This window comes from Rhincodon typus, chromosome 12 (genome assembly GCF_021869965.1).
Source record: "Rhincodon typus isolate 14 chromosome 12, sRhiTyp1.1, whole genome shotgun sequence".
Taxonomy (NCBI): Eukaryota; Metazoa; Chordata; class Chondrichthyes; order Orectolobiformes; family Rhincodontidae; genus Rhincodon; species Rhincodon typus.
The window spans coordinates 35,474,478-35,491,931 of NC_063343.1; the positions used below are offsets into that span (position 1 = coordinate 35,474,478).

The window sequence follows — 17,454 nt, forward strand, 5'->3', positions numbered from 1 at the left end:
ACCCGAAGGTTGCAGGAACAGCAACTCATATTCCGCTTGGGAACCCTGCAGCCCAATGGTATCAATGTGGATTTCACAAGTTTCAAAATCTCCCCTCCCCCCACCGCATCCCAAAACCAGTCCAACTCGTCCCTGCCTCCCTAACCTGTTCTTCCTCCCACCTATCCCCTCCTCCCACCTCAAGCCGCACCTCCATCTCCTACCGACCAACCTCATCCCGCCCCCTTGACCTGTCCGTCCTCCCTGGACTGACCTATCCCCTTCCTAACTCCCTACCTACACTCACCTTTACTGGCTCCATCCCCGCCTCTTCGACCTGTTTGTTTCCTCTCCACCTATCCTCTCCTCTATCCCTCTTCTATCCGCCTCCCACTCTCTCCCTATTTATTTCAGAACCCCCTTCCCCTCCCCCTTTTCTGATGAAGGGTCTAGGCCCGAAACGTCAGCCTCTCTGCTCCTATGATGCTGCTTGGCCTGCTGTGTTCATCCAGCCCTGCACCTTGTTGTCTCTGAGTATTTTCCAATATTCAGTTTAAACAGACCAGTTATATGAACTCATAATCAAAGCCTTATTTACTTGAGAAAATCCTTAAAGTGACCATTGTGAACATTGTGTCTACAGCCATATATTCCTGTTCAGTCATGATAGGAACACTGCGCTTCTGGACCTGGCTTATTTAAGCAGATTGTCCCGTTGGTGGCCAAAAGGGTTGGATATTTTGTGTTTTAGTATCATTTTAATTATTTCTTTCCACGTATAGGTTGTTTTTGCCAAGATATCTGCCATTTCAAAATTTGTGACTTTTTTTACTGTAAATATTTTACTTTGGTGCACTCATTTGCTGCTGGTATTTAAATTGCATCAAAAGTAATGTTCATGCATGTCTCTTGCTGGATGTTGAATCAGCTAGATGCTTGTGATAAAAAAAAGGAAGAAACATCACCAAATTCACAACAAAAATCGGCATGGTCGGTACGTAAAGCGGCAGGTTTGGTGAGATAGTGTGGGAGAACTAACTAGATCTCATCACATAAAACCCTCTGGCAGACTGGTGAGAATGTAATAATTGCAATAATCAGTATAGAACATTATTGGAAATTGCTGGAAAAGTTCAGCAGGTCTGGCAGCAAATGAGCTTCCAGTTGCCTGCACCTTTAACACACACCCTATTCCCTGGCCAACATCTCTGTCTCAGGCTTGCTGCAGTGCTCCAGCAAAGCTCAGTGCAAGCTGGAAGAGCATCACCTCATTTTCTGTTTGGGAACCCAGCAGCCTTTTGGGTTCAATATCGAGTTCAATAACTTTAGGACTTGAGCTCTCCCATGTCCTTACCCCAACCTCCACACATCAGGCCTTATTATCACATGGTCTGCTATTACACACAGCCCATTGTTGGCCACAAACAGCCCCCATTAATAGCTATTCACCCTCCTAGCCAGTTCGTTATCCACTCCTTTGTCTGTCCAACTGTTCTTCTCTCTCTTTGGGTTCTATCCTCACCTACTGTTTACTCCTTAACCCCTCCTCTCACCCTATCTTCCATGTATAAACTGACATTTTCCTAGCTACCATCAGTTCTGAGAAAAGGTTACCGAACGTGAAACGTTAACTCTGATTTCTCTCCACAGATCCTGCCAGGCCTGCTCAGTTTTTCCAACAATTTCTGTTTTTGTTTCTGATTTACACCATCCGCAGTTCTTTTGGTTTTTATTTAGATCATAAGCCTTCTAACTCCATAGTAATTGAGGAAAAAAGAGGTTAAGATCTACTAAAAAAAAGGTCCGGGTTTTTGGACATCACCATCCCAGAATTGAGGTACTGTACCTGTACTTAATTGTAAAGTAATGTCCAGAAAGAAAAACAAAATGAGGAAAAGAAAGATGTAGTTAAGAGAGAGAGGTAACAGAAACAACAAGGAGAGGGGAAAATAAAGGTCTAGGTATTTTTAACCTCCAAAACTATTTGAATTCTGAAGGAAACAAAACTCCCAATGCGTCTATTAACTACAACCCATGGATTCATGCTACACCCTAATTATAACCTCAGTACGACCAAGAAGTGATTATTAGTAACTATGTTCATTCGAAAAACATTTTCATTTTATAGGTTCTATTGATGAGTTTTGAATAGATCATCAGAATTTGTAACAATGTAACTAGAAGAGCATATTAATAAAATGACTTAGAATTTTATTTTTCTTGTAGCCCCGAGAGGGAGAAGAGGATGGAAGAAATTTTATGCAGTGCTCAAAGGGACTATTCTCTATTTGCAAAAGGTAGTGTTCTTTTTTTAAATCTAATTGTGCATATCTGTGGTTTGTATATACATTATACATAAATAAAATAGAAACTTGTTGGCATATTTTATTGTACTGAGTTGCTTTGCAAAAGTAGTGATTAATGGGCTCTAATTTCTGCTTCTTAGCTCTAGTAATATCAATGTTATCTAGGTGGATTCAACTGTATCAACTCAAAAGATCAAACAATCTTAAACCCAACTGAGTTGTGCCCTTAAACAAATATATTTCTGTTTTCCATGTTCTTTCATGTCAGTTTAAGATTCAGTTTGCTCAAAGCAGGCCCTGTCTGCAAAACTGGCCTCAGTCCTATGTCAAAATTATGAGATACTACCGATATAGTTGTTTGAGAAGACTATTGAAATTGTCTCATTTTCCTAGGCACTGTGTCACTGTCAGGCACATTTTAATAGTTTTCTTTCTCAAATTAACTCAGTTGTTTATTTAGAAACTGACCAATATGTGCTAATGAAATTATTAAATGATTCTGTGTAGTTTTATCAATTAAATTTCACTGATTTTAGTGAATTGAATCCATTTCCAGCGGTGTTAACAAAATGGTACCAGGTTACTATATCTAAATACATAAAGGCATAATTTATGATGGGCAGAAAGAAAATGATTCTATTTTATTATGTTGCCTCATTGTTCCCATATATATTTTCCTTCCTCCATCCTGACCTGGAACAATACTGGTCAGTCTTCCCTGCATGCCATTTGCAAATGTTGTCATGCCCTGTGGCACCAACTCATCTACTTGAGTTAATGCTGCTTCCTTGGCGCATTTGAAAGCGGGTAATATGCCCAAGATGCTGTCTGTTGTGGCCCTCTATATACGCTGTTACAAAGTGAGCTGTATAACTGATGATTTTTTTCTGAGGCCTGAAAAATCGCAACATCTTTAATCTTCAGGGCACTGCTTCCTTTAAAGTGTCATCTACTGTATCATTCTCACTAAATCATAGCTTTTATTTTGTGGCCAAACAGTGGTGGATTTCTTATTTACTTAGAAAATTCTATCCATAGTTCATCTTGTTCAGAGGGAGTCATAGCAGGGAAAGGCCTATCAAGCTGCTGTTCTTCTGTTTGTCCCCAAAGAGGGAAATCTTTACTGGAACATCCTACGTGCCTGCAGCAATCTACATTTAAATTGAGCATGCTGATATCAAATTTTTATTCCTTACTATAGGGACAGTAGTTTTTCTTTCTGTATATTTGATTGTGGACTCAATTGCCCTAAAATCCAAGAATGCTATTGGAAGACTGCTGCACTTCTTAAAAATTAAGTTATCTGACACTAAGTATTGTTGATACAGTTGTTGGTTCAAGTGGAGGGAAAAGCCAGGGACTGTATACAAATGGAGATTTGGTCAGCAAAAGGTAGTTGATTGGTCTGTAGTATGGTGACCAGTTAATGAAGACCAAGGCTTCCTGCCTACTAACAACTGTGCTGAAAAACTAGTGTGTGTGAATGTTTGAGGGAGAAGCCGTCAGAAATCTGAAAGTGCAGGGCTGTTTTTGCTCTGCAGTAAAAAAAGCATTTCAAGCCTGAAGATAGCCAACTTATATCTCTCATCAAGCTGTGACTTTAAATGAATCAACCAGAGACTTTTATAAGTGTGAACCAGTCACCCTGTGCCTCCTGCAAACAAATTAAAGTACCTGGGGAAGGAAGGTTGAAAAGCAGCAAAAGGACTATCTCAGCAAACCTTACAGCAAGAACCACTGAACTACCTTCTCAGTCTTTCCCTCTGCACATAACACCCATTCTTTCATGATTGCCTGTACATGTGCATAGGGGGAGAGTTTATATGTGGCTTTGAATTTGAACTTGTAGAATTATATGTTGATGGTTCATAATTATTTATCTGTATTTAGAATCTCTTTATTTGTAATAAATAGTAATTATAGAATTATCATTGGCTTAAATTATTACGGTTAACCAGTTGAATAATGTCTTTCATAATATTTATTGACAAAGAAAATGATGCATGAGATTAAACTAGAAATGTCAGTTGGTGTAATGCACTTTATTCAAGTAGTTTATGTGATTTCAGCAGATGCAATACATCTTGGAGCTACTTCCCCAGTACTCCCTGAGCTAAGTAATGGGGGAAAAATTATCTCTAATAGGAAGATGAGAACAAAATTACATTGAGTTAAGGTTCCTCCATGGTTATATTGCCAGCAGGCAAGTATAATCTTGATTCAAACCTGATGAATAGCCAGTGGGTTAGGTATTGAAGGACTGTTGGGGTGCATAAAATGAGACAGGAGAGTGGGGGAGAAAATAATGCCAAAAATGTGTTTCTCATTTTAAAATGGATAACAGAATGGAATTGTGTCCATATCAAATAATGAGCATTTTCTTATCAACAATTATAATGAATGTTCAAAATAAAAATCATAATTGCTCTGCTTATCTGTATCTCTTACAGGATGAATATAAATTAGATAGAGACTTGTCTGAAGTGGATCTGAAAAATGCTATTCGCATACACCATGCATTAGCAACAAAAGCTATTGATTACAGCAAACGTCCCAATGTTCTTAAATTGAAGACAGCAGACTGGAGAGTCTTTCTGTTCCAAGCACCGTAAGAATATTGTACATATCTATTTTAAGCATTTATGTTGTAGTTTGAACCAAATTTAATTTGGAAATTGATTTTTGTGACCTGACCCTTTAATTTGCTATGTTACGTTCTGATAAGGGGTTGTTGGACTCAAAACATTAACTCTGTTTCTTTCTCCAGAGATGCCGCCAGACCTGCTTCAGAGTTTCTCTAGCACTTTCTGTTTTTGTTTCAGATCTCCAGCATCTGTAGTTCTTTGTTTCATACTTTTGCTGAGTTACTTGTGCTTTAGCCGCTGGTTGAATCAGCAAATTTCATGATGTTTTTCAGAGGCACCAGTAGGTATGTGGCTTCTGAAAAAAATCCATTATATTGCTATAAATTTGTGCTGCAGCAAACTGTATGGGAGAGCAGCAAACTTTTGTAATCTGTTCACATTATAATTGCTTAATGGTTTGTAATTTAAATTCAGATGTTAAATTCAAAATTTTCAACAAATCGTATCTTTTTGCAGCAGTACTTGAGTTCTGAACCACCAAATGACTATAAAGGTGATACGTTAATGTAATTGCGTCACTAGTCAATCATTGTCCACAAATCTCTTTACAAGTTTGTATATGTTTCTTGCAAAGCCACCAGTCAGATGTTAATCTGCTTTGAAAATGATTTAAAATGGCAGACTTGGAATTTGAACCCATGAGCACTAAAGGCACAAACTCATTTACATTATTGTCTTTATACTCTTGAAATTTCTATGGAAGATTTGCTGATGTAAAGGAAGTATGGTAAACTGTATTGCAGGAATTACAAACAATTTTAGGCTCTCGGATATCAAAGACCACTGTAAAAGTCCTGGTATACGATTGTTTATAAATGGACATGACACCAGAATAACTAAATGCATTGCAAAGCAGGTTTTGCAACTCTCAGTGCAACTTTCATTCCTAGATTGGATACACAATGATGAGAACTTTCCTGGCTTCAGAAAAATGACACGGGCAAAATGGCTCAGAGGGTCTGATTTTCATTCTAGCTTAGAGGGGTTCCTTGCGAAGCAGGCTAGATAAACCCAGGATACAATCATAGGCTGCTGGCTGCAAATGCAGGCTGGGTGCAAAACCTTTCTCTCTGCACTGACGCAGTGTGAAAGATTAACAACAAATTAATGAAGTTAAAAACAGCACTACAGCTCTTACCCATCTTGTCCCCTCCTTCATATATACACTTTCCAATATCCATCCATGCAAAACCGTACCACCTGATGTTCTGTACCCACCCCATATTGCCCGCCCTCTACGCCACTCTATGCTACTGTATGCACTTTCATGTTCCGCCATATACCCCCAAACCCACCCAGCCATAATCTCCATGCCACCCAATGTCATTGTCCTGCAAGGCTGATCTCACTGTAAAGAATATCTCGCTGCACTTCTTATGCTTCTGCCAAGCAGCATGGGAAGTTTCACTCTAGGCAGCGGCATGTTGCCAATTACGGGGGATTACAGCTTGATGAATGCATTGCTCACCTCATTAAAACTCACCTCATTAATATTCAGCTTCCTGTCGTACCAAAGGCACCAAACAACCTCAACATTGAGAATCCTTGAACTGGAAGTCAGAGTAGTCACTAGGCATCATCATCTCAGGGGACGAGCTCCATGGGCACCAGCCACATGCACACACCATATCCATGAACATTGGCATCGGCAATATGCCAACCTCAAAGAACCCTCATGCCACATATCCGGTCCACCCATGGTATCCTTCTGCATGTCAATGTTGCACCTTGGACTGCACCAGCAGCTATCATTGTGATGCTGCAGCAAGAACACTGTGCACAGGGACACCTGCCTAGCTTATGGACTGGAACAGGTGCTATTTCATCCGTTCACTTGCGCTCATGGTGCTCACTTACTTTGAGGCTACCTGGATGCTCACAGCATCCCTGCCTTGCATTGCCTTGCTTTCCCTTTTGTACTTCACCCCCTCAGCCAGAGATACCTGGCCCACTGTATTGCTGTATTGCTGGGCAATTTAATCCAGGATTATCAGGGAGGCAATGGCCTGCTGGTATTATTGCTCAACTATTAATCCAAAGACTCAGGTAAAGTTCAGGGACCCGGGTTTAAATCCCACCACAGCCGATGGTGACATTTGAATTCAATTAAAATCTGGAATTAAGAGACAAATAATGATGATTAAACCATTGATGATTATCAGGAAAAATCCACCTGGTTCACCTGAATCCTCACTGTGAGCAAAGGCCCAGGAGATGGGCAAGAAAGCAAGAGGACATGCCAGTGGAAGGGAGGGAGCGGGTGGTTGATGGATCATTGAGTGGAGGGACAACAGGTAGGAGAGGCTGCAAGTGGGTCAGGAAGGGAGACAACAAGTGGAAGAGATGATGACTTGGGAAGGTTGGAGAAGGAAGCAATGAGCAGGAGGATCAAGGAATGAATCAGCAACTAGAAGGGTTGAGAGAAGGAGGTGGGGAGTAGAAAGGTAAGGGGCACCATCAAATGATGAGCTAGAGGTTTGAGGAAGTAACTAGCAACAAGGAGAGATGGCAAATGGCATTTTTTTTAAAGGCTGAGCAATCTCAGTGACTGTGCAGAAACAATGTTGGCTGTCTCCCAGTGTCCCGTCCAGGATTCGTGACTCTAGCAAATAATATCAAAATATTTCATTGGATGTTTCATTCATTTACAGTTTGAAGGGATTTCATTGTAAACACATATTGCTGCCATAACTGTGTGTAAAACAATAACAATATCATTTGGTGTTTCAAAGAGACAATCAGTGATTATTTAAATATAAGCTATTTCTTTCTTTTGTTTCTATGCAATTGTTTTCTGACCTCTGATTTTCTGATCTCTAATGGCATTATACACAGAGTTCCACTATGCTTGACATCCATCCATTTGTGGTAAGTTTAATACTGGCACCAGAAATGCCTGCTAACTTACAACCACATATATCAAAATTAATCCTCAACGATTTACTGAGATAGTAGGAACTGCGGGAGAAATGTTTGTGAAGGATCTCAATGTTCTGAATGTAGTGGTCATCGTGGTTGGGGCCAAATTGGGAAGGCCTAAATGTAGACTGTAGGCCATTGGGGATGATCCGGTTCCGTAGGCAGGTACTCAGAAAGGCAACGTGGCTGTACTACCTGGTCTGCTTCAGGACGTGGTCGAGCAGTTTCAGGGCCAAAGAGATTACAAGAGGGTTGCAGTGGGAGAGAGATCCACTGAGGTCTTTCCGGAGGGAGGAGGGTAAACATTTTCAGACCATTTTTTGAAGAAGGGTCTAGACCGGAAACGTCAGCTTTCTTGCTCCTCTGATGCTGCTTGGCCTGCTGTGTTCATCCAGCTCTACGCCTTCTTATCGCAATGATTTACTGTTGCTTTCCACTTTTCCCCACTTTTCAGCTCATATTGTGTTCAGTTAGCCAGCTGCCTATATTAAAACAGATGACATGAGCTTTTAGAAGTGCATTGAAGGAATCACGTAAGATATGTAAACACCTACTTGTGAATATTTCTGAATTTGCTTTTTTTTTAATTTTTACATATTTGGTCAATCAATTCTGTACCAGATGATTTGGCAAGAACATTTGTTTTGGTACATCCATTATATTTCAACAATTTAAACTAATTAACAGCCATACTTACTTTAATTAAATCAGTTTATTGAAGAACTATTTTCAAGCTAAATTAAGCATTGCACATTCCCAAATATAAATACCTATTAGTTTGTCTTTATTCTCTATAGTTGGAAGCAAATCTTGGATGTAAACTTTTCAGCTAGATTCTGCTGTAATACTTCCAATCAAACCTTCTTTTGAGCATTATTTAGGCAATGAGATGCTTACACCTACTTGACAACAATATGTGCTAATTCCACATTATTCAATTAATTAGTTCAATTCTGATCCATGAAGAGAAATCAGAGTTAATGTTTCAGGTTCAGTAACCCTTCAAGTATTTCACAAATGTTTCAAAAAAGATTCACTGGGAAGCTCCATTTTTTGTACTGAACCTGGAGATGCAAGTGAGTGAGTGAAGAACAGCAATAAGATTATGGATGCATCTACATAGATATGGCGCATTTGGAGATAAAATGATGCGCAGCCTGCTTTACACTATCTATATTTCAGACTTTGCATAATAAATGTAGTATTAAGACATTGAATGAGTTATTGTTAATTGTTATCCTCTTTGAAAGTTCAGAAACTTCACACAACACATTGCACTACTTTATTTAACCACATCTATGATACGATCAATGTAGAGATGATTGTCAATAAAGTTATTACCTTCTGTCTCTGTGATTAGTGCAACACATTTTGAAAAAAGTTTTTTTCATGTGTCAATCAATAAAATCTAAATCTTATGCCAACAATAAAAAATGATTGTTCAGGATTGGAATAACACAGGATTTCCTAGGTACCATAACGTGATGAAATATGTTTGAATAATTGTTAAAATTCCATAAACAGGTTGATATTAAACCAATGCATCAGTATCATAGTGCAATTGATGCATAAATGCAATTCAGAAGCCACCAAGTCTATCTCTGGTTAAATGTAAGTGAAGAAAGCAGATTTCTAAACATATTGACAATTTGTGGTGGTAAAGGTGGCACGTTTTTTGATAAGTCCCTGCTTGTCATTCTCTGTGCTCTGGTTATTGTATGTTGCTACCTCTCTTTTGTCATCTTCTTTCAATTAACTTGCTGCACCTGTATCTTCCACTTAAGCTTTCAATGTCACTCTTCCCAATCACCACCGCCCCTTTCCTTTTAGCCTTCTGGAAATGAGTGACCAATATTTAAATTTAAATAATCTAAGCTATTGAAAGGGAAGGCTACTTTAAGGAATCTGATCAATCATAATTAAAATTTACTTGTTTTTCAAATGTGTAATTAAAATTATATGAGCACAATAGAACATATTGCTGTTCAGTCAACTTTATATATAAATGACAAACGGATATGCATATTTCATATTCGGAATCACTATCCCATAGTCCATCAGGTTTACACTAGTATTTTCAACTTCTTGTCACTCTTGGATTATTTTCATGGTACATGATTCATTATAGATAGTATGTTGCACAGTACTGCACTCTTCAGTTGAGAAGTAGTACAAAAGGAAGAGTTTTAGATTTGGGTCTGAACTTTTGAAATGTAAAGATTTTCCTCTAATTCATTGGTTGATTCTATTGTTGCAGCTGGAATTGCCTTTTTCTGGGTATGAGAGGTTCTGCAATTTATGCCAAAATTAGATGAACTATAAATCTTAAAATCTTTTTGAATCAACATTTGTGAAATACTTGAAGGGTCATTGAACCCAAAATATTAACTCTGATTTCTCTCCATAAATGCTGCCAGACCTGTTGAGTTTTTGTGGTAATTTCTGTTTCTGTTTGTGAAATACTTATCTTTTCACTTCAGATTTTGACATTTGAGAAAGAGAGAGAGAGAAAAAGAGTGATGATCTGAACAGCTAAACTATTTTCTACTAGCAGAAAACGTGACAATAATGAATGTATGCCTATAGTGTATAAAATCTTTGTACCTCATGATCTCATTATTGTTTGGAAATTGTCATTCTATCATACAGTATCATGGAATTTTCACATTTTAAGTCAAGCAGTTGCACAGACATCTTTACAGTGGCATATTACTATGTCTGAATCTTTATGTTGTATTCTAACATCACCTAAAAGAGTTAGTATCATTTAAAAACTTGAAAAACTGATTGCATTTCCTTTCTTCGCTGTCCTGTTTTCGCTCAATGACGGTGTTAGAAAATATTAAATATTATAATAGAGATTGATACTTTCAATGTAATATTTACACACTTTTCTTTCCTATTTTTTGGCAGAAGTGAAGAGGAAATGCATTCTTGGATATTGAGAATAAACCTGGTAGCTGCCATTTTCTCAGCACCATCCTTTCCAGCTGCTATTGGGTCACTGAAAAAATTCAGTCGGCCACTTCTTCCTTCGTCTACCACCAAACTCTCCCAGGTGAAATGTATAAAGTTATTTAGTATGAGAATTATTAACTGTCAAGTGTAATATGACACTTTCCTTCAAAATTATCTTTGCTATGGAATTGATATGAACCATTGCTTGATGTGTGAAAGTCTTTTGGTTCAGTAAGAAGCATTTCTGCATCTGGACCAGAGGATCTGGGTTTGAGTCCCACACAAGGACTTGATGGCCACAGGCAGTGCATTCTCAATGTGGCCAAATAGGTTGCATATAAACCTGAAAATGCTTTGAAAACACAACCATAGCAGTTATTAAAAATCCTAGTCAGCATTATGATGGTAAAAAGTTGCATCCTCTACCATCATTATCCATAGCTCCAGACTAAAACGTGCATGTAGTGGGAGTAGAGTTAGTCAAAGTGTACACCTGATTCCCTTTTCAAAATATTGCCATAGTCAGCCAGATGTGGTTCCTGTAAGAGTTTAGGTATCTGTGTGCTTGCGATAGGGATTAGGCCATGGTGGGGATTGTAGGTCGATTGCAAGCAGACCAGGGATCTAGGTAGGTCGATCAGAGTGCTGTGGAGTCATTGATCTTGGGGAGGTGCACAGTTTTTCCTAAAATGAGACAAAGAGTAGGATTGGGTATTTTGGAAATGGAGGGAAGAGACATTAATGGTGATACAGGAGCGGGAGAAGTGGTGCAGGGTCCCAAAGAGTGAGTAAGCAGGAAGCAGAAAGGGCAGGAGGGCTTGTAGTTTGAGAGAATTTTTTTTTAAATTCATTCATGGGATGTGGGTATCACTGGCTGGGTCAGCATTTATTGTCCAAGCCTAGTTCCCCTTGAGAATGTGATGGTGATCTGTTTTCTTGAACTGGTGCACTCCATTTAGTATTGGTAAACCTACAATGCCATCAGGGAGGGAGTTCCAGGATTTTGACCCAGTAACACTAAAGGAATGGTAATATATTTCCAAGCCAGGTTGGTGAGTGGCTTGGAAGTGAACTTGCCTGTGGTGGTATTCTCAGGTATCTGCTGCCGTTATCCTTCAGGATGATGCTGGGTGTGGGTTTGGAAGGTGTTGTCTAAGGAGCCTTGGTGATTTTCTGCAGTGTATCTTTTAGATGGTACGCTGCTTCTACTGAGTTTTAGTGGTGGAGGGAATGAAAGTTTGTAGTGGGATGGATGAGAGCCATTGACTGGATATGACACATTCACAGTGAGAATTGTAGTCCAAGAAGCTTAGTGAGAGTCACGTGTAGTGGCAGAGTTAGACTAAATGATAGCCTATAGTATGACATGTCAGTGAGAAGATGGTGGCCATTCAATTACATAGCTCAGAATATTCATCAAGCTTTCTACTGTACTGCAGTGTGTTCCATACCCAAATGCTATACTTGTCTTGCTAGCTATGTCCATTGGCGTGGCTTCCCTTGGTGGCCAGCAGGAGAAATAACTGCTGTTTTTTCCACCACTCCTTCTTCCATTAGTACTTCCAGGTCCCCACCCGTGAAACAGAGAGTGAGCTTTGTCTCTGAGACATGTCCTCAGTGATAATAGCCAAGCACCACCAATTGAGGGGCAGTTCCTGGATTGCAGCATCTGAAGTGGTGTGCAACATGGCTTTAAATACAGTACCGATGATATGAAGGCAGCAGTGGCAAGCACTTTTGCCTTTCTTCTTGCACAATTCCATGAGAAGGTTAAGGGGCCTGGTTGCATAACTGATAAAGTGAAGAGTGAATGATTGCATGAGAAATGTTACAGTGAGCCATGGCAGGATTGGGTGCCATGAACAGACTGGACTAAATACTTCAATATAAAATGGGAAAATTCAGCCCTAATTATAGAGCCATAGAGTTATACAGCACGGAAACAGACTGTTTGGTCCAACTCGTCCACGCCGACCAGACATCCCAATCTGACCTAATCCCATTAGCCAGAACTTGGCCCATATGCCTCTAAACCCTTCCTATTCATATACACATCCAGATGCCTTTTAACTGTTGTAATTGTCCCAGCCTCCATCACTTCCTCTGGTAGCTCTTTCCATACATGCACCTTCCTCTGTATGAAAAGGTTACCCCTCACCTCTCACCTTAAACCTATGCCCTCTAGTTTTGGATTCCCTGACCCTATGAAAAATACCTTGGCTATTCACCCTATCCATGCCCCTCATGATTTTATAATCTCCATAAGCTCACCCCTCAGCCTCTGATGTTCCAGGGAAAGAAGTCCCAGCCTATCAGCCTCTCCCTATAGCTCAAACCCTCCATTCTGGAAATATTCTTAAAAATCTTTTCTACATCCTCTCATCTTTAACATCATTCCTATAGGAAGGTGACCAGAATTGTACGCAGTATTCTAAAAGTGGTTTCACCAATGTCCTGTATAGCCGCAACATGACATCCAATCTTCTGTACCTCTATAATGTTCTGACCAATGAAGGCTATTGTGCTAAATTCCTTCTTCACCACTCTGTCTAACTGCGACGCCACTTTCAAGGAACTATGCACCTGCACCCTTCAGTCACTTTGTTCAGCAACACTCCTCAGACCCCTATCCTTAAGTGTATAAGTCTTGCCCTGGTTTGCATTACCAAATGCAAGATCTCACATTTATCCAAATTAAACTGCATCTGCCACTCCTGGCCCATTGGCCCATCTGATCAACGTCCTGCTGTACTCTGAGATAATTTTCACTGTTCACTACACCACTGTTTTAATTCACCTCACTGTATATTGAACCAGCAACAATACTTGTAATTAGATATGCCTCCAATTTGAGTAAACTTTAATATTGCATAAGCTATGGTTGATGCCCTGACATTTCAAAGGTTGTGGGTGTTTCATCAAAGTTTTCAGTAATTGGTAGGGTGGACAGAAATAAACTATTTTTTTTGTTGGTTGTTCAGTCCAGGTCCAGCCCATATAGCCTTGAAATGTAGTTATGCCTTTCAGAAGCTCAATTAGAAAATACTTCTAAGTACTAAAAGTGATAACAGTTTGGAATTCTTTCTTTTCCAAATAACAATTAGTGTCAGGTTGGCTGCTAAATTTAAATCAGAGAAAAATAGAGTTCGGCCAGACAAAGGTATTACAGGATATGGATCAAAGGTAAGTTTATGGGCTAAGGTCACAGATCAGCCTTTGAATGATGGCACAGGGTTAGAACACAGAACATAGAACATAGAACATTACAGAGCAGTACAGGCCCTTCGGCCCTCGATGTTGCGCCGACCTGTGAAACCAATCTGAAGCCCATCTAACCTACACTATTCCATTATCATCCATATATTTATCCAATGACCATTTAAATGCCCTTAAAGTTGGCGAGTCTACTACTGTTGCAGGCAAGGCATTCCACGCCCTTACTACTCTCTGAGTAAAGAACCTACCTCTGACATCTGTCCTATATCTATCACCCCTCAATTTAAAGCTATGTCCCCTCGTGCTAGCCATCACTATCCAAGGAAAAAGGCTCTCACTGTCCACCCTATCTAATCCTCTGATCATCTTGTATGTCTCTATTAAGTCACCTCTTAACCTTCTTCTCTCTAACGAAAACAGACTCAAGTCCCTCAGCCTTTCCCATAAGACCTTCCCTCCATACCAGGCAACATCCTGGTAAATCTCCTCTGCACCCTTTCCAATGCTTCCACATCCTTCCTATAATGCGGCAACCAGAACTGTATGCAATACTCCAAGTGCGGCCGCACCAGAGTTTTGTACAGCTGCAACATGACCTTCTGGCTCCGAAACTCAATCCCTCTACCAATAAAACCTAACACACCGTACGCCTTCTTAACAACCCTATCAACTTGGGTGGTAACTTTCAGTCATCTATGCACATGGACACCGAGGTCTCTCTGCTCATCCACACAACCAAGAATCTTACCATTAGCCCAGTACTCTGTATTCCTGTTACTCCTTCCAAAGTGAATCACCTCACACTTTTCCGCATTAAACTCCATTTGCCACCTCTCAGCCCAGCACTGCAGCTTATCTATGTCCCTCTGTAACCTGCAACATCCTTCCGCACTATCCACAACTCCACCGACTTTGGTGTCATCCGCAAATTTACTAACCCATCCTTCTACGCACTCATCCAGGTCACTTATAAAAATGACAAACAGCAGTGGCCCCAAAACAGATCCTTGCGGTACATCACTAGTAACTGAACTCCAGGATGAACATTTCCCATCAACCACCACCCTCTGTCTTCTTACAGCTAGCCAATTTCTGATCCAAACCGCTAAATCACCCTCAATCCCATGCCTCCGTATTTTCTGCAATAGCCTACCATGGGGAACCTTATCAAATGCTTTACTGAAATCCATATACACCACATCAACCGCTTTACTCTCATCCACCTGTTTGGTCACCTTCTTAAAGAACTCAATAAGGTTTGTGAGGCACGACCTACCCTTCACAAAACCGTGTTGACTCTCCCTAATCAAATTATTCCTTTCTAGATGATTATAAATCCTATCTCTTATAATCCATTCCAACACTTTACCCACAACCGAAGTTAAGGGATTGAATGGTCTTTTTCTGACATTATTGGAACTGACCTGAATCGGAACTAATTTGAATATCTGAACGATAGCTAGTTTTCTTATCTTTCATCTGGATGTGGTCATTTAACAATAAATGTCCTTGTTTGTCATCACTGATGACAGTGGAATTGAATGTATGCTGTGTTAATGGTGTTCTTTGGAAAATGTATGAGATCACACCTGATGAATCTCCACTGCAAGCAAACCAAAAATTTATCTTAACGTGAGACATCGAAGCTTTTATCAAAAGCAGATGAGAAATTAGTAAATGGATTTTGGAAGTTCGTGTGTTACCAAATACTTAATTTATTGTGATTTTTATAGTACACTGTCCTACATAGAATGGGGGATGATGCATTTGTATTCTAAGTTTATATGAAGTCAGCATTTAAAGGCTGAATGACTATTAATTGACAAGATCATTAGAAGCAGCAATTTTCTTTAGCTTAATTAGCAGAATTTGGTGTTTTAAGTTTTTCGTTTTGCTTTTGGACAAATTATGTCACATTCTTTTGGGTGTCTGCAAGATATATTTTTAAAATAAACAGTATAATTGGGATACTTCTCTGTGTGTGTTCGTTGGAAAATGAGAAAAGAGAAATAAATCCAGGGTAGAGGACAGATCAATATGCAAAAGAAGCTACCTACCTTCATCCGTTGCAGAGACAGAACAGATTATGCAAATACCTACTAGGAGATTTGGGCTACTCTCTTAACCTCAAATACAACTATCGCTGAGGTAGTCATGAGTAGCAGAGCATGAATACAATAAAACCCATGCATCCTCCAGGATATTTATTGAGTAATATATAAACATAAACAGCATTGATTCAGATACTTGGACAGAGGTCTTATAAAATGGCTCCATCAGAGATCCAAGATCATGATACTGTGTTGTTTACTGCATATCTTTCAGTGGCTAGAATGAAGTCTGGATCTGCACATGTTAGTCAAAATTTCAGAAGGGAAATGTGAACATGACAGCCAAATAAATTAGAGTCCCACTCCTCAACTGTGTCAGTCATGCGATACTATTCTTAAATGAAAATGCCCTGACTGGGCAGGAAATTAGCTTGGCACTCAAATTGAACAGACAGTAGCCTCAGCAACAATTAATGATGCTGAATGCTTCAGTTATCTAAGCTGCCTGCTTGTTCGAGCAGCAAAGGTACGCAGCAGCCATGATAGATTCTACCACTGCCTTGCTGAATAGAAGAGACAGCTCTGACATGGGCACAGCTCGGGTTTGCCAATTCACCCTTTCAAAATCATGTCTATATTCTGCAGCCTGTAAACAGAAATTATAAGCCAGAGTCCTGCAGTGGAAGCTGAAACTAATGTTCTGCAATCCTTGCTTGCTATCATATCAGCATACCTTCCTGTCATGCAATCTCAGATTGTTTCCCCCATCACTATGGGTACTAACACTGAAAGGGGCTTATAAGGTTTTACAGCAGTCTGGTGATCTATCCTCCAGTAGATTACCACGATTCCTGAAGTGTGCTCCTAGGGCAGTAACAGCGGATCCACAGAACATTAGCCTGATATTCAAATTCAGAATGACAGCATTTATTCTCCCACCACTGTCAATCCAACCTTGGTGTTGTCTGTTTATCAGCCAATCCAGACTGATGCCCTCCCATGCCAAGGTGATGAAGTTCAAGCTGGAACTTCTAAGGTCAGAGGTGTTTGAATTCATCCTTCAAGTCTGTCTTCCAATTCCTCCACAGCAGCCTTCCACCAACTATTTTATAGAGTAGCACTGCAACAAAACCAAGCAAAGGTGCAGAGATATCAGGCTCCAAGGGGATGTACAAATGTGATTAGTTGTCTTTGATATGGAATTTTGGACGGATTGGTTGATAACATTGGTTTGAAGTGGTTGTATTTTTGGTGGCATTTCTTTCATCATTATGACCTGGAGGGCACTATGATTTTTATTAGCTGAGGAAAGGTAAAGTATGGATCTTCTACTGAATATGGATTTAGGGTTGTGTTTGTGGATTCTGCAGTTAGATGATC

General features: G+C 39.8%; 1 protein-coding gene across 1 annotated transcript in view; it reads left to right on the top strand.

The window, feature by feature from the left end:
* Window positions 1-17,454, top strand: part of psd2 (pleckstrin and Sec7 domain containing 2) — a 125,872-nt gene that overhangs the window by 91,790 nt on the left and 16,628 nt on the right. The window contains exons 12-14 of the mRNA XM_048603837.1: window positions 2,206-2,276; window positions 4,736-4,893; window positions 10,763-10,907. Coding sequence (XP_048459794.1) covers window positions 2,206-2,276; window positions 4,736-4,893; window positions 10,763-10,907 — 374 coding nt within the window. The remainder of the gene's footprint in view (window positions 1-2,205; window positions 2,277-4,735; window positions 4,894-10,762; window positions 10,908-17,454) is intronic.